General features: G+C 49.6%; 1 protein-coding gene across 5 annotated transcripts in view; it reads left to right on the top strand.

The window, feature by feature from the left end:
* Positions 1-23,469, top strand: part of hhat (hedgehog acyltransferase) — a 125,670-nt gene that overhangs the window by 44,252 nt on the left and 57,949 nt on the right. For 4 of the 5 annotated variants that reach the window (XM_064317809.1, XM_064317810.1, XM_064317811.1 and 1 more), the window contains exons 8-9: positions 2,138-2,288; positions 11,018-11,053. In XM_064317809.1, coding sequence (XP_064173879.1) covers positions 2,138-2,288; positions 11,018-11,053 — 187 coding nt within the window. Of the gene's footprint in view, positions 1-2,137; positions 2,289-11,017; positions 11,054-11,203; positions 12,148-23,469 lie in introns of those variants that run through there. The other variant, XM_064317812.1, reaches the window with a different exon arrangement.

Raw genomic sequence — 23,469 nt, 5'->3', positions numbered from 1 at the left:
CCCCTCGGGGGATTTCCCCCCCGACACGGACCGCCACGGACCGACACAGACCGCCACGGACCGCCACAGACGGACCACGGACCGCCATACCAGCGCCAGGAAAAGCCCAGACTGCAGAACATTTAATTTACATTTAGATGGCCACTCGGAAAGAGCAAGCGGGTGAATTGCACAAATGCTTTTTTTCCCTGTCTATCAGATTCTTCACTCTCAAATCCAAATTTCCATGTTTTTTTCCCCCCAAATGAGAATGTTGAACTACAACCCTGCGGTGTGAAGGTATGACCGGGTGTTAAGGGTTTATCAGTTAGAGTAATCAGTTAGGCGAGGAAAAACCCCTAATTAAAGTCCCTAAAGAGGCTAACAACACCTGATGCTAATACCAGGCTTGGGGACCAACATCGCATGTAAACCATCTGAAGCGTTGTGCACTGAATCTTTACAGTTTTGGAAAATGACTTTTCTTGGGATCCAAAGGCTTTGTAGGCTATCATGGGGCAGCAGGAGATTATCTGAATTGCATTTATTTGCACTTGATGTTTAACGCATTGTTATTAATAATAGTAATATTATTTAATAAGTAGTAGTAGTATGTATTTGGTTGGCATCGCAGTTTCTCATGATCTCAGTTCTTTGTGGTTATGGAGGCGGTGATTGACTTAAGCTGCTCCCTGATTGGTCCATTGCAGCCATTTTGCACCAATGGCTTGTGACACTCAAGCTGAGGAGGATAGGAGGGGAGCGCGTAAGCCAATCGTACTGGGGTTCATTTAGGGGGCCGTATCTGAGCCGACCAGATGGCAGGTTTGGCCAGAACACCAGGGAATCCCCTCATCTCAGCGCCATGGGCCAGAGGCCTCTGCCAAATGCTTCATGCCGAAGGCCGCTGCTCCTGCTGCACAGTGTCCCTGTGACTGCGCTGGCACATCGGTATTTCTGCTGCGCTGTCCCAGCAACTGCACATTACACAGGAGTCTTTGTCGTTTCCAGGTTCTCATCCCACTACCTGCCAAGTCCACATTCTCTTAGTTTCAGAAACCATACCATAGAAAGACACATTACAGTCAGGCCGCTGGCTGTACCTGTACTGCTATACTGTGTATGCATTTATTTGAGTTGGCCATATAATCTTTGAACAGTGATTTATTTTCTTGGCTTGGGGGAGCATTTAAATTGGCAGGGCTTTCTGATGACTGTACTCTATTGTACCCTTCATATAATGTCTGTGTTTGGAGGTTGTTTAGTGGCTATAACTGCAGTTTAGTCAGGGTTAAGAGCCAGAATTGTCTCCTGTGTGTTTTACATCTAAAACCAAGGGCATCAGCCAGCTAACTGCAAATAAATACCTCCTGAGAACCACTACGATCTCATGTGATTGGATGTTTGGAGATCATCCAAGAACAAGATGATTTTGTATTTGTCAGTGTTGTAGAGTAGTGGCTTGGGATTTGAACTTGTAACCGGGAGTTGCAGGTTTGATTCCCAGGTGCGGCACTACTGCTGTACCCAGGATTGATGTATGGGCCAAAAGTTCAGTTGTGTAAGTGCAGAGTATGTTTTAAAAAAAAAAAAAAAGGAATGTTAGAAATGAAAGCTGTATCAGGCAGTCTGGGTAAGAGCGTCTGCTGCTGAATTAATGATTTAAAGATTGTGCCTTTAAAGATACTGTGGTGCTACGACCATTACAGGCTACCATGCAGCGTGACGCAAACACACTCTGAAAGGGGCACAGTGGTGTGTGTCATAAATAAAAGAGATTTTGCACACCATACATCACATTACCAAGATCCTTTTTAGTGCTGCCATGAATTTTTCAAGATGGTGGGTTTTAGGACCACAGGATCTCCCCGTCTGGTGGGGTTCAGCATCATAGTGTAGGGAAAGACGCTATACCTGCTTCAATACCTGAAAGATGCAATACCTATGTGGTAGGATTGAGTATCTCAGGGTCTCTGGTCAGACTGTGTGTTTGGTAGGATTGAGTATCTCAGGGTCTCTGGTCAGGCTGTGTGAGGTAGGGTTGAGTATCTAGGGTCTCTGGTCAGGCTGTGTGTGGTAGAATTGAGTGTCTCAGGGACTCTGATCTGTGTGTTTGGTAGCATTCTGAGGGTCTCTGGTCTCTGTGTATGTTTGGCAGGTGGGCTGGCCCTGGCTCTGGTGCAGTTCTTCTATGTGAAGTACCTGGTGCTGTTCGGGCTGCCGTCCCTGCTGGCTCGGCTGGATGGGCTGAGCCCCCCCCGACTCCCCCGCTGTGTCAGCATCATGTACAGCTTCACCGGGATGTGGAGGTGAGACCCTGTACACACACACACACACAGGCACACGCGCGCACACTTGTGCACACACACAAACACACACACACCCCAGCAATCCGCTTCACACACGCTGCTGAAAATAACCAGCTTGTCCAAACCCAGTCCAGGCAATAATGATGTAGTGCTACCTACTACCAGTAGGGGGTGCAGCAGCCTAAGATTCACAGCAGGATTCATTACGATGCATGTGAATATGCGTTAGACAGGTCTGAGCCGGGCACAAACAGAACCAGCCTGTTTATGTTTCTTTATCAGTGGCGTTTGCGGCGGTGGCTGGGGACGGCGTCCCCTGGGTCAGTGTGCACATACGTCTTTCATTCCGTCACGAGTGTCACGATAAAACTCCTCCCTGCCGCTTTCACGCGCGGCTGAAAGCGCTTTGAGTCAAACTCGCTATTAATAGCGCCCGGTTTAGCGTCCCGCGCGTCGGTGCCGTTACCCTCGGCGCACAGAGACGGCGGAACCTCAGAGTGTGGTGGGGGGAGGGGGGGTGGCTGATCAGCCGCGCGGCTGGGCCGCCGTACGAAGCGCCGTTAGCCTGCCGCCCGCTGCCCGCCGCCTCCCCGCTCAGGCTCCCTGTTCGGCTGTGAGCTGTTTCACATTTTCTCCGGGGTCGATGTGCACAGTAAAAACATTTTGATTTATTTATGAGGAGACCCTCCCAGGTTCGGCGGCACGCGGCCCAGCATCCCGCAGCGGGAAAGCGAGTCACGTCACCGCCGCGGGACGCTCGCGCGCCATTCCTCAAACCGCGCGGTACCGCGGCCGGGCCGAGCGCAGCCGATTAGCTTCATAATTAACCTGTAACTGTGATGAGACTGAGGACGGCTCTTTCGTGGGCCTGGCTGCTGTAATGTCCGGATGAAAAAGGCAGTGAGTCGGATTTTAGATGGCCAGCCTCCCAGAACCCCCCCCATCCAGATCAGACCCAATCACAGCGCTCTGCGAGTCCAGATCAGACCCAATCACAGCGCTCTGTGAGTCCAGATCAGACCCAATCACAGCGCTCCGTGAGTCCAGATCAGACCCAATCACAGCGCTCCGTGAGTGCAGATCAGACCCAATCACAGCGCTCTGCGAGTCCAGATCAGACCCAATCACAGCGCTCTGCGAGTCCAGATCAGACCCAATCACAGCGCTCTGCGAGTCCAGATCAGACCCAATCACAGCGCTCTGTGAGTTCAGAGCGTTCCGGCGGGTACGGGGTTAATTCCACGCCCCCGTGAGGTCACTCCGTCACAGGTGTTGTCATGGCGGAGGAACATAAACCAGGTCCAATCGAAAAACAACATGACGGAGAGACGGTCCCAGTGCCCTCAGGACCTCAGCGCTGTGACATCACCAGAGGCAGGGGGCGTGTACGGCCACGACCGGACAGTTGTGCAGGTCGCCCCCTCCTGGTTCTGTCATCCCTGCTGTAAATTCCAGTTTAAACCAGCCTAAGCTGGTCAAGCTGGTTTAGGGTGTCCCTTCAGCACTTTCAGATCAACCAGCTGTTCACCAGCTGACCAGCCGACTTAGTCAACTAGTCCTCCCACTTAACCACCAGCTGACCAGCTAGTCCTCCCACTTAACCACCAGCTGACCAGCTAGTCCTCCCACTTAACCACCAGCTGACCAGCTAGTCCTCCCACTTAACCACCAGCTGACCAGCTAGTCCTCCCACTTAACCACCAGCTGACCAGCTAGTCCTCCCATTTAACCACCAGCTGACCAGCTAGTTCACCCATTTAACCACCAGGTTACTCTACCAGCTCTGACCGGCCACGGACCAGCTCTGACCAGCCACACACCAGCTCTGACCAGGTAGAAGTGTGGGGAAAAAACGCAGCTTAACCCATCTTAGAGTCCCAGCTGGGGGGTGAACTCACCCGGGCAGGCCCGGCCACAGGGGTGTTAGTGTCCCCGGGTATTCGACTGTCCCCCACGCGCGAGCACTCACCGTTGCCATAGCACAAAAGCTTCGCCCCCCCCAGCCGCTGAGAGGAAAACTTGCCGACGTTCCGCACTTTTAGAAAATCAGAAAATTGCTGTTCTGTGCGTTAAACGTCCCCAATTATGTTTTCAGCTGTTTTTATTATTCCTCAAGGTCTACTAAACTTATTAAAGTTTTTAAAAGGAAAAAAATTGCAAACACAAAAAAAACCACCCATCCTGTCCCTTCAAGCTGAACCGGCTGTTTTTGGGTGGGTGGTGTATTTTATTTTATTTTTTCATCTCTGTCTTGATTGGTTTATTGACCGGGAATGACAGGAGCACCCTTCCCATCTCCCACCCACACCACTTTTGCTCTAAAAACGAACATGGCGTCCAAAAGTTATCTGCCCCTCCGAACAGGAAGTACATGTTGCAGGGCGTGTTTGTGCAAATAGAAGATCAAAGATGATTGGCTGATTTGATCAGAATCCTGTCCAGCCCTGTCCAGTCAGATCTGGAACCACATCTAACCTGCTTGTTTTGTGTGGTTATGTTTTCTGGGAGTAAATCTAGCAAAATGTCTTGTTTTACAGGTGGCATATTTCACCAGCTTAATTGGGACACCTTTGAAAACCCAAGCGGCCAAGCATTTAATAAAACTTGAAAGAAATAAGCGGGGGCCTTTAATGTAGCACCAGAAACTCCTGTTTCCAACTGGAACCTCCAGAAATTCTTAAACAGAGAGGGCAGCGGGACCGCAGGAGCGGAGTATCTAGTGCGTGTGTTGAATCTATGGTATTGCAGCTACTGAAGGACATAAACATGGGAGAGCTGTGTTAGCGCAGTCTCCGAAGCCCCCGGCCTCAGGACCAGGAGCCCAGCGAGCTGCTGAGTGCGTAATTTATGTCCCACGCGTTCGCTGAGCGGGTGGCGTGAGTGCGCCGTGAATTTCCGCGGACAGCTTTATGTGTTTATATGTGCAAAGCCAGTGGCGTAATGGCTGTATATTTAAACACCGGATGCGTGTGTGTGTGTGTGAGACATCGCGGGGCTTTTTCCCGATTGCGCATTAATAAGTGAAGAGGCGCTGGGGCGGGAGCTGTCGTTACCCTCTCCCGTGCGCGGCTTTGGCTAATTGACGCTTCGAGTCCAAGCGAGAGGAACGGTCCCGCGGAGGGGCGCGGACTGTGCCGTATTTATGCGGCACATCGCTTTTCCTTCGCCAAGACGCCAACAATTCTACCGCCAGTGCCGCGAGGGACAGAACTCTCCTCAGCCCATCACGAATTCAGACGGCCATTTTCACCTCCGAAATGTCCCGTATCAGGCTGTACCGTACGGCAGGGTTGGCTACTTTTTTTCATCAAAGGTTTGATTCTTATGTTCAGAACTTCTGAACAGTTCTGAACTGATTTCCAGTTTATACTGATGGTTTTTTTTAATGTTCTGATTCATCTGCTAAATATTTTCAGACAGTTCTTAATCTAAAGAAGATTAGAGGTATCGGAAAGGTGACAGATTGATTGGTAGAGGGGAGTTTCTTATCAAAAAGGTTTTTACCCTTATGAATGATCATATACTAATATCAACAGGCCCGTTTCACAATGTGGTAAAGAGCAGAAACACATCAGGGAAAGTAATCCTGGACACGACATCAATAATCAAGGCTGTTATTTTGATTTATTTTTTTTGCACAATCGATTCTAGAAATAAAATAGCCTCCCTGTCGCATAAAGGAACAGTTTGTTTCGCCAGTTTTGTCTCCACGGAGCTATTGACAGTGCTGGCTTTGGTGCTGCTCTCAGAAGTGCGGAATTGATGCCATGTTTTATTGCTTTTTCATTGTGTGGGTGAGCGGCTAATCAGATTCCGTGCGAGTAATTTAACACCGGCCGTAAGCTATAATCGGTGTACCTGTAGAGGTATTTAGCCGTGGGGTGGTAAAGTAACACTGAAAAGTATTTATACTCCCATTTGGATTCTATATAAATTATGCAGGCTTAGGTAAATCATGGATCCAGTAAGCACTCCTTGAACAGCGGGATTGTGGGAAACGATGACATAGAAGCCATCTACCGCACACAGGAACAGTTTGTACTGTCTTGGATGAAAATGGGCATGAGGGGAATAAGGTTGGCCATTCTTGGCATTTGGGTTTATTGCAAATCCGATGCTGGATCACTTTGCAATCACTGGATTTATTGTATTTCTCTTGGACGTAGAGCAAGCCACTTGGGTGGCAGCTAGATTTGTGTCCACTGGGCAATGCCCCGCCTCCCCCCCCCCCCCCCCCCCCCCCACCCAACCCCCACTGGAGGTGGAGACTTCCTCAGTATGCCTCTCCATTTCTGCTTCCTTCCGGTTCAGATGGAGCCAAGAAAAAAGCCACGGATGTTTTGGAGACATCTCTTAGCCCTTTAAGGCGTGAGTTCACAATTGTGCGAATAGAATTTTCTTAACTGAACATTCTGATGCTGATGTCACAATCACTGCTGGTGACAGAAAGTGGAGTTCTAGAACACTGACTTAAAATTCTGAAGAGACAAAAAAGAAAAGCATTCCAAAAACAGCTTCTCTTCAATGGGTTAACGTCTTAGGTGTGTGTTTTACATCATGTTGTGAGCAGTGAGACGTTTGTCCTGCGTCCCCCTTCCAGGCCCGATGGTCGCGGTCGTGCCCGTTACCAATCAGGGTCTTTATGAGTAGGAGCACACTTGTGTTGGCATGACGAGTTAAACTGCCTCTGCAATCAGCAGTCCAATCAGACGGAGACCCTGCGATGGAGGCTAGAGTGCGGGAGGGACGCGACCTTGAGCCGGAGCCGGGGGGCGGGGGGCGGGCGGAACGCTGCCAGAGGGCCCTCACCACGCCTCCACGTTCCGGTCCCGGCCGTACGGTCACCTCCGGCACTGTCCGCCGTCTCTATGGTGACCTGGAGCACGTCGTGCGGGTGTCCTCCTCTAGATGCCTGTTTCTCTCTCTCTCTGTGTGGAGACTGTGCCTCTGCCCTCCATTACTGCGTTAGACTGCCTCAGATTGGGCCCTCAGGTGCTGAGTGAGAATCGGAGTGTTTCAACAAGCCTGGAGGGTCATAGTGCCTTCTGCTTCCCCACCTCACCCCGCCCCCCCCACACACACACCCTGCAAGCGCATGCTCTGTCCTCAGCTGCAGTTTGAAATGGAGCTCTCTGCTGAGTGAGGGTTGTAGTGTTTCAGGATGCATAAGGCCTCCTGCTTCCTTTCCTCTCTCTCTCTTCTGTCCCTCTCCCTCTTTCCCCTCTCCCATCTTTCTGTCTCTCACTCTCTTTCCTGTTCTCTCTCTTTCTCTCTCTCTCTCTTACCTGCTCCATCTCCCTCTCTCCCATCCCTCTCTCTCTCTCTGCTTTCACAGTGATGGTTTGTTTGCATGCGGTGTAACCTCCCCACCTTTGCCTCAGCCCCACCCCCCCACCTTCCTCTCCATGATGTCATACAGCATGTGCTCCACAGGAAATGAAGTTAACAGACTACCCAGGGTTTTAGGCCCCCACCCCCCCCTTGCTGACAATATGGAGTCACCTCTCACCATTCCTGTTTTTTACGTTAATCCTGTCTTTGGGGGGGGGGGGTGTAGTTACTCTGTGTAGTTACAGAGCAGCCCTGCAGTTTGCAGTGATTGTGGCTATTTCTCCTCTGCTGGGCTCTGAACACCACGTTCTCCCTGTATCTCTGTAATATCGGCACGGAGAACGAAATGTCCCCCATTGGGTGCCGGAGGCCCCTCTCACGCTTCCGATGAGACGTACTGGGAGCAGTAAAAACCCCGTATGGATGCACTCTGTCAATTTGACAGTAAAACCTTCCTGTATTTAGTTTATTTAGTTCTGAAAGCTAACTTTAAAGTGCACTTACTCTAAACTAGTTTCCGTGTGTGCGTGTGTGTGTGTGCGTGTGCGTGTGTGTGAGTGAGTGAGAGAGAGAGACACACACATAGAGTGCACATTTCAGTAATTTCACTCAATTTAAGTAGCGGGTAATAATTGATATCATTACCTATGCTGGCATCTCCACCTGTGTCAGGACCTTCCAGAATGTCACATGACGAGTGGCGTGTGGAATGCTAAACAGATCCCGCCCACTCAGCCTTATTTCTGTCCTGTGTTCTTCCCTGCAGCCAAATGCCTGGACAGGGCCTGTGTTATCCAATCACCTGGCGCCTAAATATCAGACTTTGTGGAACATCCTTTATGAGCCCTGCGGTTTGGAGAGCGAGGGTTTCGCCCAGCGGGGGAGCGCTTAATTTGTTGTACCAAATTAAAGTTGTGTCGGCGTGTTGTTGTCACGCCGACGTTTGTCTTTAAATCTCTGCCCCTGTTAACCGCTCGAAAGTGCGCAGTCCATTTGTCAAATAGTTCTTCCCCCCGTGAGTGTGCAGGCCAGGTACCCTTTGTCATCCGCAGATGTCCCGTCCCTCTCCATTAGCGCAGACGAGCTTCCTCCGCGCCGCTCGTTCATCTGCCGCTCCGCAGCTGTCAGCCGCGCAGCCAGCTGGCACAGCCCAGGCGCCCGCCTCTCCGCCGGCCGCTCCCTGTTTTAGGAGGAGGGGCTCGGCGGTAAGGTTGCCCGAAGCTTGGGTTCGATCCGGCGCGTCCCGCGCGGGCGACTCACCGCTCCTTTTACCGCTCTAACGAGACGAAGATTGCAGTCCGGAGATAATCCTTGGGGCGGCGGGGCAGCGGGGGAAACGGGGGTGTAATTAAACCGCTGCCGCTGATGAAACGCGCTGTGAGGAAGCGCCGAGGTGAGGGTGAGGGTGAGGGGGTTAGGGTTAGGGTTAGGGTGAGGGGGTGAGGGTTAGGGTTAGGGTTAGGGTGAGGGTTAGGGTTAGGGTTGTGAGGAAGCGCCGAGGTGAGGGTTAGGGTTAGGGCTGTGAGGAAGCGCCGAGGTGAGGGGGCCAGAACAGGACGCGTTTCGCTCGTTTCTTATTCCCCCTCTTCCCCCTGCTGCTCAGCTCTCTCGTACCCCGTCTGATTTGAGGAGGGAGCCTCTTGAACTGGCACAGCCTCCTTTGAGCAGGGACATGAGACGCTCAGGAGGAGCGAGGAGGTCCTGCTGGGGAGGCCTCCTCCTGCGCCTCCTCTCTGAGTTCAAGAGGAGGAAGGAGCGGCTGGATCTCGTTAAGCTTTGATCTTTTCTTCAGGGGTCTTCATTAAACTTTAGGAGACTCTTTGGACTCCTGCCACCGTAGGGCACTCCTACAGCCAAACGTCACGAGGAACCACCGTATGAGTTATGAATACACACTTTTTATATAGAGGTATATGGAGTTATGTATAGTTATACAGAGTTCATTTTTTAACCCACCCTGTGTAGATTATGCTATTGCGTTTCTTCATTTGTTGAGCGAAGAAACAGAACGTATCTGAAGGTCTTTACCGTTCCCCGTGTTGGCAGTTTGGGGTTGACAGTGTGGGCTTTAAAATGGTGGCAGGTGGGTAGTGCAGTCCCTAGGGCTCGTCGATTGTTAAGCCATACATTTCCTGCCCCCATGAGTGTTTAGTCCTGCTGTCAGCTGGTGTGTGAACCCTTCGCTCTGCTGCATGTCAAAATAAAACACAAAGCAAACATGGAAGTGGAGTGTCATATAAAATTTTACGATATATAAAAAAGAAACTACATGTGGGTTATCAAATTTTTTTATTGTACCCCCTCGATGGCCAACCACTGTCAGGCAAAGCAAGACATGAACACAGGTAGTCTCCGCTCAAATGAAACAGTCTTACATTTTATTTAACGTCTATTGATTATATCCTTCAAGCAGAAATTGTATTGACCTTAACTTACCGATGTTATGAGAAAGTAAAGTTTGTTTTAAGCAAGGTAGTCGGCGTTGCCCGATTGCTCAGAGTAAAAAAGACCCTCGCAAACGGTCCTTTCTGTTCTGGTAATGAGGAGAAGCGAGCTTCCGTTTGAGTATGAAATTGTGCTGGGAATAATTAGATGAATGATTTGCAGCTGTTGGTTTTTATTGTTTATTCCTCCGGTGGAAAGCCTCAGTGCCGCACTGAGCATGCTCAGGGAATGGTGTCGCTGCAGAAGAGCCTTTTCTGAGTACACAGACCGCTCATCGGCTCTGTTTATTCTGCTAAACGTCCATGCTGATCCCAAATAGGTTTAAATTATTTGTTGAGCCGTATCTCAAGTGTGACCCATTACTGAAGCTGTGCAGAGTAGTGCCTGGGTGCAGGGTTCAAGAGCGGTGCCAGGGGAACGGCCGTCGCACAAAACATTAGCAGCTGTGAACGCCTAGTGCAGTTTCACTGGCCCGCTCGGCTACCCACAATGCACTGCAGCTACTCCAGCAGCAGAGTAACATGGATTGCATTTGGCTGCATAATAACTGAAATAATGTAGATTTCATTGTACATTCAGTGTGCGATGTCAGACCTGGGTAAATTTTATTTTTATTTTTTTATACATTCAGCTTGTAGACACCAGGATGATTCCTACTGGTCATTTTTAAATAAAAATGTATGTTCACTAATATTCAAGACATAATTGGTTTTCATATAGTTGTGCTTTTTTTTGGCAGTAACATGTTTTGTTAAAATTTCTTACAAGGTTCCACTGGTGCTTTTTTTTTTTCCCCCAGTTTTGGCATCTGAAGTGTTAAAGAGTATTTTAACGTACACGTTTGACCTGTGTCTGAACCGTACTATATGGGACGCAGACTGCAGAATGCACCTGAGACTAATTAAACATCTCCCAGAGAGCTCCTCCTGATTACTGAACCTTTTATTTTTCAGGCACTTTGATGTGGGGCTGTACCACTGGCTGGTGAGGTAAGTCACTTTTACTAGGGCTCCTCACTGCTGTGCTTCACCTGCGTGCTTAATGAATCACCCAGACTCATCCTCAGAGGCTGTCCACAGACAGATCCTCTCTGGTTCTGTGTTCATGGTCTCTGTGCTAAAAATAGTTTTTGTTTCTAGTGTCTGTAATACAAATAGTCGGTTGGCTGATTTTTCCGTTGAAACGAAAGCGGTGGGAGCAAAGAAGCTTCTGCTTCCGGGCTTTTTATTCACCAGTGATCGACACGGCTGTGGCCTGGGAGAAACTGGGAGTTTTTTTTTTTTTAAACGAGGAGGGGAACATCTGGAGGGTCCGGGGGAGCAGAAGGTGACCCCCGGCCTTTGAAGAGGCGCCGCTCCTGGCTTTAATGACTTCTCAAGTGCCGCCCGTTTGCAGCCGTCGCTCCGGCCGGCCTGTCTCCATGGTGATCTGGACCCTTGGCCCTGATGCTTCGGCGTGGAGAGTGGGACTTGATGTTTCGCCCCATCAGACAGCCTCAGACAGCTTCTCTTGAGTTAGCTGAGTTAGCTGAGTTAGCTGAGTTAGCTGAGTTAGCTGAGTTAGCTGAGTTAGCTGAGTTAGCTGAGTTAGCTGAGTTTCCTGAGTTAGCTGAGTTACATTACATTACATTATAGTAGAGTTAGCTGAGTTAGCTGAGTTAGCTGAGTTAGCTCAGTTAGCTCAGTTAGCTCAGTTAGCTCAGTTTCCTGAGTTTCCTGAGTTAGCTTGAAAGAGAGTACATCCTCCTTTTGTGTGCTTTACTTTACTTTTCCAGTGGTTCCAAAACAAACTTTTCTGTCAGGGCCCGTTTGATAATAGGAAAGTTTTTTTGAAGCCGCAAGCCCCAACCATACCCCCCCCACCCCCACCCTCACCCCCCCCCACCCCACAACTTTGATTTCGCTTGGATACTACTTTCTTTTCAGTTCCTCATGGACTTCTTCATTCCCCGTATACCTCAGTCACGGAGTATAAACTGACTTCCACGTCGCTGTGATTTTTTTATTGCCCTACACTGGAGCATCATGAGGCCTTGTAGTGACAAAACGGCAGGACTCATAAAATGTCTTTTTTGAATTTTAAAGGATTGCTGCAGTGATTTGTGTTTGGTCAGGTTTATTAGGAGTTTAAAATGATTGCAATGCTGGCTGAGAAAGGAATGGCTCTCTCAGCGAGTAATGGCTTTCCATTTGTCTTCTCTTCTGATTAGACAAAATTTGGCGTATAATTTACTAAATTACTTTAATAGTATTTCCCTGTGGCTGCAAATGAATGAATTAATCAACAATGCCACAATGGGTTTCTGATTGGGTTAGGGCACTGTACGTGGGTGGTCAGATGACCCAGCTGATGGAGGTTGTTGTGTCTTACGAAAACAGAGGCTGTGTGAATGCATCATACTGTTAGCCGTTAGCACATTGGGCTGTGTGAATGCAGAATAGCATTAGCTGTTAGCACATAGGGCTGTGTGAATGCAGAATAGCATTAGCTGTTAGCACATTGGGCTGTGTGAATGCAGAATAGCATTAGCTGTTAGCACAACAGACTGTCTGAATTCAGAATAGCATTAGCTGTTAGCACATCGGTCTGTGTGAATGCATCATACTGTTAGCCATTAGCACAACAGACTGTGTGCATGCATCATAGCATTAGCCATTAGCACAACAGGCTGTGTGAATGCAGCATAGCATTAGCCATTAGCACAACAGGCTGCGTGCATGCATTATACTATTAGCCGTTAGCACAACAGGCTGTGTGCATGCATCATAGCATTAGCCATTAGCACAACAGGCTGTGTGAATGCATTATACTGTTAGCCATTAGCACAATGGGCGGTGGGAGGAAAGGATAGATTTATATTGGTTTTGATTGCGACTGCCTCTGTTGCAATGTATTTAATGACAGCTTATGTTTCAAAGCCTTTCAGTCGGTGTGTGAGCGCATTTGTATTTGTGTTTTAATAGGTGCAAATCAGGTTACGCCGTGTCACAGATTAGATTAATCTCAGAAAATTGCTTTGTGCACGATTCCTCTTAAACCAATGCACTGTCGTTGCTCCTGTTGTAGCTGTGGAACATCCTGTCCTGAAGCCAGCTCACGGTCTCTTACTCAGTTCTTACGGATTCAATGGCATTGCCAGATCTCAGAAGTTCAGACTACTCAAACCTCTCAAAAATTTGACCCTGAGAAGACGATGTCTAGCTTTCAGTGATAAAAATAAGGAGCTGTTGCCCAGATGGTTGACAATAAAGAAAGTTACCAGCCCATTAGGGTCCTTTCCATTCATGCCAAGTGTCTTTTCATAAAATAAATGTTCCCAAGCAATAGAATCATGCCTTTCTTACAATCGCAAATCGCACCATTACAATTCAGTCATTTGGCTGACACTTTTAGTCAGAGCTTCTTTCAAAAAGTGCATTTAACACGGTAAGCAAACACATCTGGAGTCACTGGAACAACCAAATAGACAAACTTACAGCAAAATCAGTGCCACCATAACGGTACATGCACCAGGACCTGTGGAATAATTTTGTGTTTTTGGAACAGAAGCTGAGGTAGCATGCAGCTCTCTTAAATTGAACCACAAAAATCATCAATTATGTCACCCAGAGTCCAGTTTTTTTGGGGGGAAGGGTGGGTGATGTGGACTCTCCATGGGGGGGGGGGGTGTTGTGTTGACGTCCCCTTGGGGGGGGGGGGGGGGCGATGTGTCATACGCGCAGCGGGAGCGTTTGTAAAGACTGTCATTATCTCAGCCCAGCGTGTTCAGCCCATCAGCCTGTGTGCTGTTCACAGCTTTCAGACTGAAAGGTAATTAGAACCCACCATTTCAGTTATTTTAAAAGCGTGGAGCGCGTTCACGCGCGCGGTGTGGGGTTCAGTGGCCAGTTCAGAGACTCGAGGAGGGTGTGATTCACTCCCGCTGATGGGACTTTTGGTCCGCTTGGGTTATGCTCTCTCCCTCTCCCTCTCCCTCTCTCCCTCCCTCCCTCTCCCTCTCTCTCTCCCTCTCCCTCTCTCTCTCTCTCTCCCTCCCTCTCCCTCTCTCTCTCTCCCTCCCTCCCTCCCTCTCTCTCTCTGTCCCTCCCTCCCTCTCTCTCTCTGTCCCTCCCTCCCTCCTCTCTCTCTGTCCCTCCTCCCTCTCCCTCTCTCTCGTCCCTCCCTCCTCTCCTCTCTCTCTGTCCTCCTCCTCTCCCTCTCCCTCCCTCGCTCTCTCCATCTCTCTCTCTCCTCTCTCTCTCTCTCTCTCCCTCCCTCTCTCTCTCTCTCTCTCTCCCTCCCTCCCTCCCTCCCTCTCTCTCTCTCCCCCTCTCTCTCCTCTCTCTCTCTCTCCCTCTCCCTCTCCCTCTCTCTCTCTCTCGTTGTGTGGAATGACCCGGAAAGGCCGTGTTTTGGACCGCGCGGGTAGACCGGCTCGTTGCGCGTGTGCAAACGCAGAATGCAGCCCGGAGCTCGTAAGGGCGTCAGCAGGCCGTGCCTCGATCATTAACCTTTTATTCAAGATTAATACTTTTTTTTTTTAAACGCCCAATTTGTGTGAGTTGGTACCCATCGCTGAGTCAGGGGAGGGCGCTCCGTGTGTAGCTCATGCAGGCAGGTAGTAGACTTCTGATTGGCCAGTGGGCTGCTGCCGTATGATTGGACGTGGACGTTCCGCCCACTTTAACCCCCGTCTGGGCAAGGTGTCTCAACGGGACGATCCAGCCAGCACGTCCCGTTTAATGATTAATGTTGAGGCGATGGCTGTTATTGCAACAGATGTTTATATGTTTATGTTTCATAATCACACGTTAATTACGGAAGAGCGTTTTGAGTTAATTTGTTATTCAGCAGCGATTATCATCGTGATTATTCATCTATGCAGTGCTTGTGGGAGGAGGATGTGATTTGATCATGGAAACCAATGTCAACAATTTTAAAAGGGGATTCATCTTAAATGCAATAACTGCTCTCCTGGCTCTTTTCCTGATTAGCAGTTATGACCCCTAGCAGAAATTTTTCGGCAATTAGTATTGAGGAACATTGAGATTAATGCTTAAAAAATGTGTTACAATAATATCGAATTTGAGTTTGTCCCTGTCTTGTTTCTCTGGAATCCCTTTTCCGATTCAGGTTTTCTCCGAGTTCCACAAAGTGTCCATGCGCTGTCCATGCACTACCCATGCGCTGTCCATGCACTACCCATGCGCTACCCATGCGCTGCCCATGCGCTGCCCATGCGCTGCCCATGCACAGGTCATTAATGCACAGTGAGAAGCCTGCAGCAGCTGCAGCGTTGTGTGTCGCAGCTCTGCTACCAGCTGTGTTGGAAATGCAATGGAGCAGCAGTCAGAGGTGGGTGGACAAGCTGGACCAGTTCTGCCTTGCTTGGCCCCTTCCTCTTGTTGTATTACAGGTACATCTGTGTGGTGGGGGAGGCCTATCAGTGAATGTGGCTTTGGAAGGTCTCTGCACCAGCATGAGATGGACAGGCTTCTGTTGCTGCTGTTATTATTGCTGTTTCTTTTGTTGCTGTAGTTTTCTTGTTTTTGCTGCTGGTGTTGTTGCTGCTGCTGCTGCACTTGCTGCTGTTGTTGTTGTTGTTTTTTTTGCTGTTGCTACTGCTACTGGAGTTGTTTGTGGTGGTTCAAATTTTGTTTTTACAACAAGCAAGTGGTTGCCTTTTGAAAGGGAAATGCATCTGAAATATTGAGTACTTGAGAAGTGTACTTGATGAGCTGATTTAAGGGACAGAAGTTCCCTTTATCAGTGTCATTGTGTGGTATTTTACAGTGTTGCAGATGTCTGAAAACAGTAATCTTCTCTCTGGCTGTACAGTGGTGACAGTGCCATACATTTTGATTGTCAGTTGCAGTGCTCAGTGTTTCATGTGCTGGGTAATATTTACCGTAAAATCCAAAGTATACACTCATTCCTCTTTTGAGAATGTTTTTTCATAAAAAAACAAAACAAACACAAAAACAGCGAAAATTACTCTCATTACTTGCGTCTTTCCTGCGACACATTTGATCTGATATTTGGGAAACGTTGATGCGCTTCCTAATGAATTCTCGTATTCCCAGGAGAGTTGTGATAATTGCATATTCAGGAGCTCCATTCTGCGCCTGTGAAAATGCGGCATCATTGTGTGCCTGCAGATCGCTGCCAAGGTGCTGATCTCCAGTGACAAAGAGCGTTTGATCAGCGCTGTATTTGCATGTGTTCCCCATTATGCTGATACGCTGGGGAGCTCCTCTGCAGGTTAACTGCTGTTGCAATATTGTTTATTTTTTTGTTTTTCGTTTTTTGTTTTTTGTTTTTCTGTGAGAACGCTGTGCCCGTCTATGAATATGCGCATATGTAATTCGTGCATAATCCTTTTTCTTTCTTTCATTCTTTGTGGCAGTTTTTATTATTTTTTGTTTTGTTCCGTAGCGTTGCATTTTATCATTTTAAAGTGGAGCTCTAAAGATGAGCGATAATGGAGAAGATTTTCCTGCACTAAGAGATGGAGCGAAGGAAGACTCATAGTGTGGCAGTCTGCACAGTTGCGGTGTGGTGCACTAGTTAAGGTCATTGTGCACTACGAGTTTAGCCCTCAGGGGACAAGCCCTTGAACACCAGTGAGAAAGACCTTGTGTTATACCAGGGGACAAATGTGATTACATATTTCAACCAGAAAAAAAAGGCATACATCTAGTTTTAATCCCGAGCTATTGTCAACCAGTGCCTTAGGACTGCAGAGCACAGTTTCTCATGCCTTTTCATAATTTCTTTTCCTCCTGTATATGATTGAAATTTAAGACTGAGCTGGTCATCATAAAGTGTTTATGAATTTGAAGCTGCAGATCTCCATAAATGCGCTTATGACCGTAGCGCCTTTGTGCTGAAGTGGTGTTGGATGGGCTTTAACGAGCTACAGACCTGTCTCCCCCGCAGTAAGCTCTTCTGTGTTAAAAGGTCTTTTCTCAAAGTGCCACTTTTCTCCTTCTGTCGTTTAGCGCACGGTAAAGCCGCTTTTTTCGTTTGCAGTCACTGTGTTTCCCTCTGCGCGCCCGACCCCGCAGTGCAGGCGACTTCTTCTGAATGAGCCGCAGACCGAGCCCAAACCCACCGCCCTTACTGAAGCTGGATATTCAGAAGCACACTGAATATATACTGCTAAAGATCAGAAATGTATTGCAGCATTTCACAGTGTTGTGTGAAGTGTTCAAAGGATCACTGTTTTCAGATCTGTTGCGTTTCCTTAGCCTGAGGTGTCTTGGCTTTGACCTGAAAGTGCTTATTTTGGGGGGCTTTGTGGTGAGGGGTTGAGTGTGGCCAGTGTGTCGGATGGTGATTGGACGATTTTGGCACGGACGGCGAGTCACAGTAAGTAGTCCATTGGTCGCTTCGTTTTCCAAAAGCAGAAGGCGAGAAAGGCAGAGAAGCAAAGACAGACAGACAGACAGACAGGCCTCAGCCTGAGCTCTCCCCCCCCGGCAGTCTGGTCCCCAGAGCAGAGCGCAGACAGCCCGCTGAGGGCCCTGTCAATCAAAGCGCCCCTCTCTGTGGTAGGCAGCGGCTGCTTGTAGCGGCACAATCTCCTGCGCCAGACTCCCGCCGCGGAGCTGCCGCCTTTGCAAATGCGGCGAGCTGATGAAATGAGACCTCAGCTGTGTCTGCTGCTCCTGCTCCTGCTGCTGCTCCTGCTGCTCTTGCCGCTGCTGCTGCTGCGTCTGCTGCTCCTGCTCCTGCTGCTGCTGTTGCTGCTGTCTATGGTCCTGGTCTTGGTCCTGTTGCTGCTGCTCCTGCTGCTGTCCATGGTCCTGAAGTTTCTCTCCTAGTGCTTACAGACAACAGGAAGCTGTCTCATCAGCAACACAGGAAAACTGCTTGTACTGCTGCTGCTGTCCATGGTCCTGATCCTGAAGTGCTTTTAATAGGAAGCTGTCATAGCAGCAACACAGTAAAACTTCTGATTAATTTTTTTCTCTCGCTTATTTCAGGAATATGATGTACTTCTGATAGAGGTCATTTTTAGCCCGTTAGGTGATTTTGTCATTAGTAGGGCTTACAGGATTATTTAAATTTGTGGCTGTGGGAAATCTTTATTTGTGTGCTATTTGTATGGCGCTTTTTACATGGATCTTGTCACAAAGATGCTTTACAGGAACAAGAAACAATAATGTAGTAACATGAGCTAATTAAATAGTTCACTGCCTTGAGGTTAGCCCCCATGTGCTAAATGAGCTCTTCACTATACAGGTGTTCCCCACCCTCCAGACAGGTTCTTATGGTCGCTGACTGGCTATGTACAAAGCAGCATGTGATTCCAATATGTTACCAGTGAAATAGTTGTAAAACTTTGCTATGTATGGGCTGAATAGCTTTGTGATCTATGCTTCCTGTGGGTGCAAAACAAACACGACATTGTTTGCTAGATTTCTTACAAATGCCATGTGGGATACCATGTCTCTTCTTTGACTTGGCAAGCAAGGTCCTTCTAAATAAGTAATAAACGTACACATAAGTGTATGTTTTTTTTCATACATCATGAGTGTTGTTTTTATCAGATGTGAACTGATTCATATTTTACATCAAAACTTGATTATGTCCCTTGAGGAATCATTTTAGTGGGAAACTGGTTGTGTTATCCTGCATCTACATTGTAAGGCATTGACACGACCAGCACATAAGGAGCATGTAATTTTATGAGCATATTACCTCCATATAAAAGGTTATTCAATGTGCAATATAGAAACAAAAACAGAGCAATAGGTTAAATAGGAGGTTAATTATTAATATTTTGCTCAGTTACTTGAAACATGCATGTAGCTTCAAAGCCATATGTAGAGTTGCTGTTTAATATGCATGCAGTAATTAAGTCAGAAATAGCCTCACATACGAAGCATTGCGCCCTAATGGTATGGACTTCTCTGTGGATGTACACGGAGACTGACACTGAGAATGCTGTCTTTGCTGTTTAGACTCCGCTCAGCGCCAGAAAGGTAGATCACTGTGAGAAAAGGAGGGTGTGCTCTCACTAAGGCACAGAGGGTCTTCACACCTGCTCAGCTCAGATTTTCATAATGCAAATGCTTAGGTCATGGGGGGAGGAACAGGACAAGGTGTGCTGGTATTTCTGTGGATGAGACGCGTCTCTTAGAACGCCATAATAGCAGCCAAACGCACTGATCCGCCACACAGACAAAGCTAATTAGTGCTTTTGTTGGCTTCATTATCAGACAGTTGTTTTGCATGGGTGGGTCCTCAGCCACAGTGGGGATGGGGGTGACAGTCTTCCTCCAAGCCATGATCCCTGGAGGAAGATTTTACACTTTGATTTTTAAACATTTTTTTAAAACCCTCCTTTCCTATTTTTTGTGTGTTCCTCAGACAGGTAGAAATCGGAGAGGGTAACGGACAGAGAGGGGTCCAGCTCAGAAAGGCATGGGGGCAGGGGTGAGGGGGGTGAGATGGGTGGGGGTGAGGGGGGACGGGATGGGTGGGAGTGAGGGATGGGTGGGGGTGAGGGGGGTGGTGAGGGTGAGGGGTGAGAGATGGGTGGGGGTGAGGGGGGGATCGGGATGGGTGGGAGTGACAGGGGGGTGGGGGAGCTTGTGACTGGCTCCAGCTTGGTGGCGCCTGGTCTTCTGACTTTCTGGGACCTCTCACCGCCTTCACCCTCCAGCTCCTCAGGATGGCAGCCGGGTTTCAGGAGCAAGGTGTTCGCGCCAATCTGGGTCAGGGGAAGTGGGTTTGGGTGAGGGTAGGGTTGAAGGGGCAGGGATGAGGGAGGGAGGAGGGAAGAGGGTGAGGGAATGGAGAATAGAGACGAGAGAGAAGGCAGCACTTGAATTGCACCAATGGACAGTCCGCTGCCTGGTGGAATGACGGTCATTACTCACATGCTCTGGGCCCCTCTGAAGCAGCGCAGTTACCCTTTCTTACGCTCCGCGCTGCGGTACGGAGACGTGCAGAACGCAGGAGGGTCTATTCCGCACTCACATCAAAATATGGATCAGCGTGTTGGAGCTGCCAGGGAGGGACGCTCTGCTATTAATGTGGGCAGCGTCTGTATTTGGGGGGGGGTGGAGGGGTGGGGGGGCAAGATGGGTTTTCTGGGGAATGGATTTGACAATATAATCGAAAAACAGGCACCATTTTAATTGCACTCAAATGAATTTCAGACAGTGATGGTGCACTCGTTTTCTGGAGAAACCCCCCCCCCCCCCCGCAGTCGCCCCCGCCATTATAGTTTTCAAGAGACCTTCCTGACGGTCAAGTGACTCCACCTTGGGGAAAACTAGGAACCGAAAAAGCCGAAACCACAGCGTTGTGCTTTTCCGGGTGAGGGAGGGATTCAGGCTCTCGGAAAGCGAGCGAGACGCCGCTCCTTCGGCTGCGGGCGCTAACGTACCGCACGGCGAGGGGCTGCTGGGTAGCTTTTTAAAAACCCAACTCTGCACCCTAACCCTAACCCTAACCCAACTCTGCACCCTAACCCTAACCCAACTCTGCACCCTAACCCTAACCCTAACCCAACTCTGCACCCTAACCCTAACCCTAACCCAACTCTGCACCCTAACCCTAACCCAGCTCTGCGCTTCAGCCCCCGCGCGTCTGAGGTTCTGTCCTTTCGCCGTAGCGCTGGAGCATTTCCAGCATTATGGACGACTCCGCCTGGTTAAGACACAGTAAAGCGTTTTAAAAATGTGGTAGCGAGCGACTAGTTCAGCCGTTTGAGGATGGGGTGGACCTTTTCAGCAGAATAGTGTCGTGAAAAGCCTTAAAGGTACCCGTGTGCAGTTCCATGCTGCAGTGTGGCCCTGGTTTATACATGAGGCTCCATGACGCTCGTTATCTGACACTGGAACACGGTGTCCGTGCTGCACAAAATAACCATGTGACACTCTGGAGAGGAGAGTTGTGTGAATGTCATCTTTTTTTAACAGGGCTAGGGCTGCGTAAATTGCTTTTTCCTGCTCAAATTCTTTACGTTTTCATACATTTTAATGCATGGGCTATGGGATATAAATTATCCATAAACACGGTGTTACAGGGAGAAGCAAACTCCTCCTGACCTTCTGTGTTATTTAAGCGGGTCGCAAGAAGTTCTGGAATACAGATCTGACCCGCAGTGCCCGGTGCGGTGCTGTTATGTGCTCAAATGGAATATGAAGGAGCCGTAAACGGTGTGTTACAGTGTTTATATGAAACCGAGACCCTGTGTTATCGGCGGGCAGGGAAGTAACGAGGGCAGTTGTCCCGTCCAGTTCTTCAAAAGATGAAGACGTGCTGCACCTGTGGTAGTTCAGTTTACAGGTCATTGGTCCGTAGGTTTGAATCGGACGCTTTGATTGAGATTTATTGCCGGGGTTCTTGGAGCTGAGCCAGCATGCGGAGGCGAGGAGGCCGCGCTTTGGGGGCCGTTCGGGGGCCGGCGTTCCCGGCGGGGGGAACGCGCGCGCCCCACAGCTCAGTAACGGCCCCTCCGCTCAGCTCCCGCCCGTCACGGAGTCGCGCACGAAGAAGAAAAATCTTTAAAAGCTGAGGAAACGGGCGCGCTCATTAAAACGCGATCTGTGTTCCTTCAGCCTTGAAATGGCTGCCGCAGAGCGCCGCCTCCTCCCAGAACAGTGAAGCCAGACGTGCGATAAACAAACAAAACAAACAACAGCGCAAAAAAGTAGGAGAAATAACAGGAAGTTGAGGCTTCAGAGCTGCCAAGGCAGAGACACGGAGACTAGCACAGAAAACTCAGAGAGAAACGGAGGAAGGGGAGAGTTTCTCCGTCTTCCCCTCGAAGCCGTTGGCGTTACTCATGCCCTTGAGGCACCCTGTGGGGATGTGGGTGGTGCTGGTGGGGGGATGTGGGGATGGGTGGTCTGTGGGAGTGGAGGGTGTGCGAGGGGGGATGTGAGTAGGTGCTGGTGGGATGGGGATGTGGGGGTGCGGGTGGGGATGTGGGAGTGGGATGTGGGTGGTGGGCGGGGGATGTGGGCTGACTGGTGGGAGTGGGATGGGGATGTGGTGGTGCTGGCGGGTGTGCGGGATGTGGCGTGGTGCTGGTGGGGATGGGCGTGGTGCTGGTGGGGATGTGGGGATGTGGGCGGTGCTGTGGGGGGATGTGGGGATGTGGGGAGGGTGGTGTGGCGGGGGATGTGGGGGACTGGTGGGGGATGTGGGGATGTGGCGTACTGGTGGGGGGATGTGAGTGGTGCTGGTGGGGGGATGTGGGCGGTACTGGTGGGGGATGTGGGTGGTGCTGGTGGGGGATGTGGGGATGTGGACGGTACTGGTGGGGGATGTGGTGGTGCGGTGGGGATGGGGTACTGGTGGGGAGATGTGGGTGGTGCTGGTGGGGGGATGTGGGATGGGCGGTACTGGTGGGGGGATGTGGGTGGTGCTGGTGGGGGATGTGGGGATGTGGGGGGCTGGTGCTGTTCAGCAGTGTCTACGATCATGAATGCACTTTTGACGTCTCTTGGATAAAAGCGTCTGCCAAATGAATGTAATGTAATGTAATGTAAATGCTGGTGGGGGGATGTGGGTAGTGCTGGTGGGGGGATGTGGGCGGTGCTGGTGGGGGGATGTGGGTAGTGCTGGTGGGGGGATGTGGGGATGTGGGCGGTGGAGTGAGTGAGCTTGGCTGTCCTACTGAGACGCTAATCAAATTTCTCAGACAGCTCGCGTTCATTTCATCCGACGTATTTGCATTTCCTCTTATCCTTCTGCCTCAGTTGTTGCTTTCAGGAAATGCACTTTAAATGTCACGTCCTATGAATCCCGCTTTAATTCGCCCAACATGATTTCCAGGGGTCAGCGTCAGAGCTGCTTTATGGCATTAGCATTGGTGTTAGCGCTCGCTGGTTAAGTTCGTCACACATCAGTTGTGAAATTTCTCTGAAGTAGCGACTGGCTCTGATCCCTGTGTCACGCACGCACAGATGAAACCCTGATATAATCCAGATATGAAATAACATTCGGGTTTTTCTTAAGGAAAATCAATAGAAGATTCGGGAAATCAATAGAAGATTCACTCAGAGGTTTCTTATTCAATGAAAGGATTTAGAGAGATACGGCTGAGGAGCTGCAATTGCATTTGCGCTGAAGGTCTTGCGCCACTGTGCGCGTTGGCTGTCCTCTTTGGCTGCATTCACAGGGAAGCTAGGCTAGCTCACTGGCTGCATGCACAGGGAAGCTAGGCTAGCTCACTGGTCTGCATTCACAGGGAAGCTAGGCTAGCTCACTGGCTGCATTCACAGGGAAGCTAGGCTAGCTCACTGGTCTGCATTCACAGGGAAGCTAGGCTAGCTCACTGGTCTGCATTCACAGGGAAGCTAGGCTAGCTCACTGGCTGCATTCACAGGGAAGCTAGGCTAGCTCACTGGCTGCATGCACAGGGAAGCTAGGCTAGCTCACTGGTCTGCATTCACAGGGA

Source organism: Anguilla rostrata, chromosome 18, assembly GCF_018555375.3.
Source record: "Anguilla rostrata isolate EN2019 chromosome 18, ASM1855537v3, whole genome shotgun sequence".
In the NCBI taxonomy this organism is placed as follows: Eukaryota; Metazoa; Chordata; class Actinopteri; order Anguilliformes; family Anguillidae; genus Anguilla; species Anguilla rostrata.
Note: the sequence above shows the minus strand (reverse complement) of the source record. Positions and strands in the feature narration are given on the sequence as shown.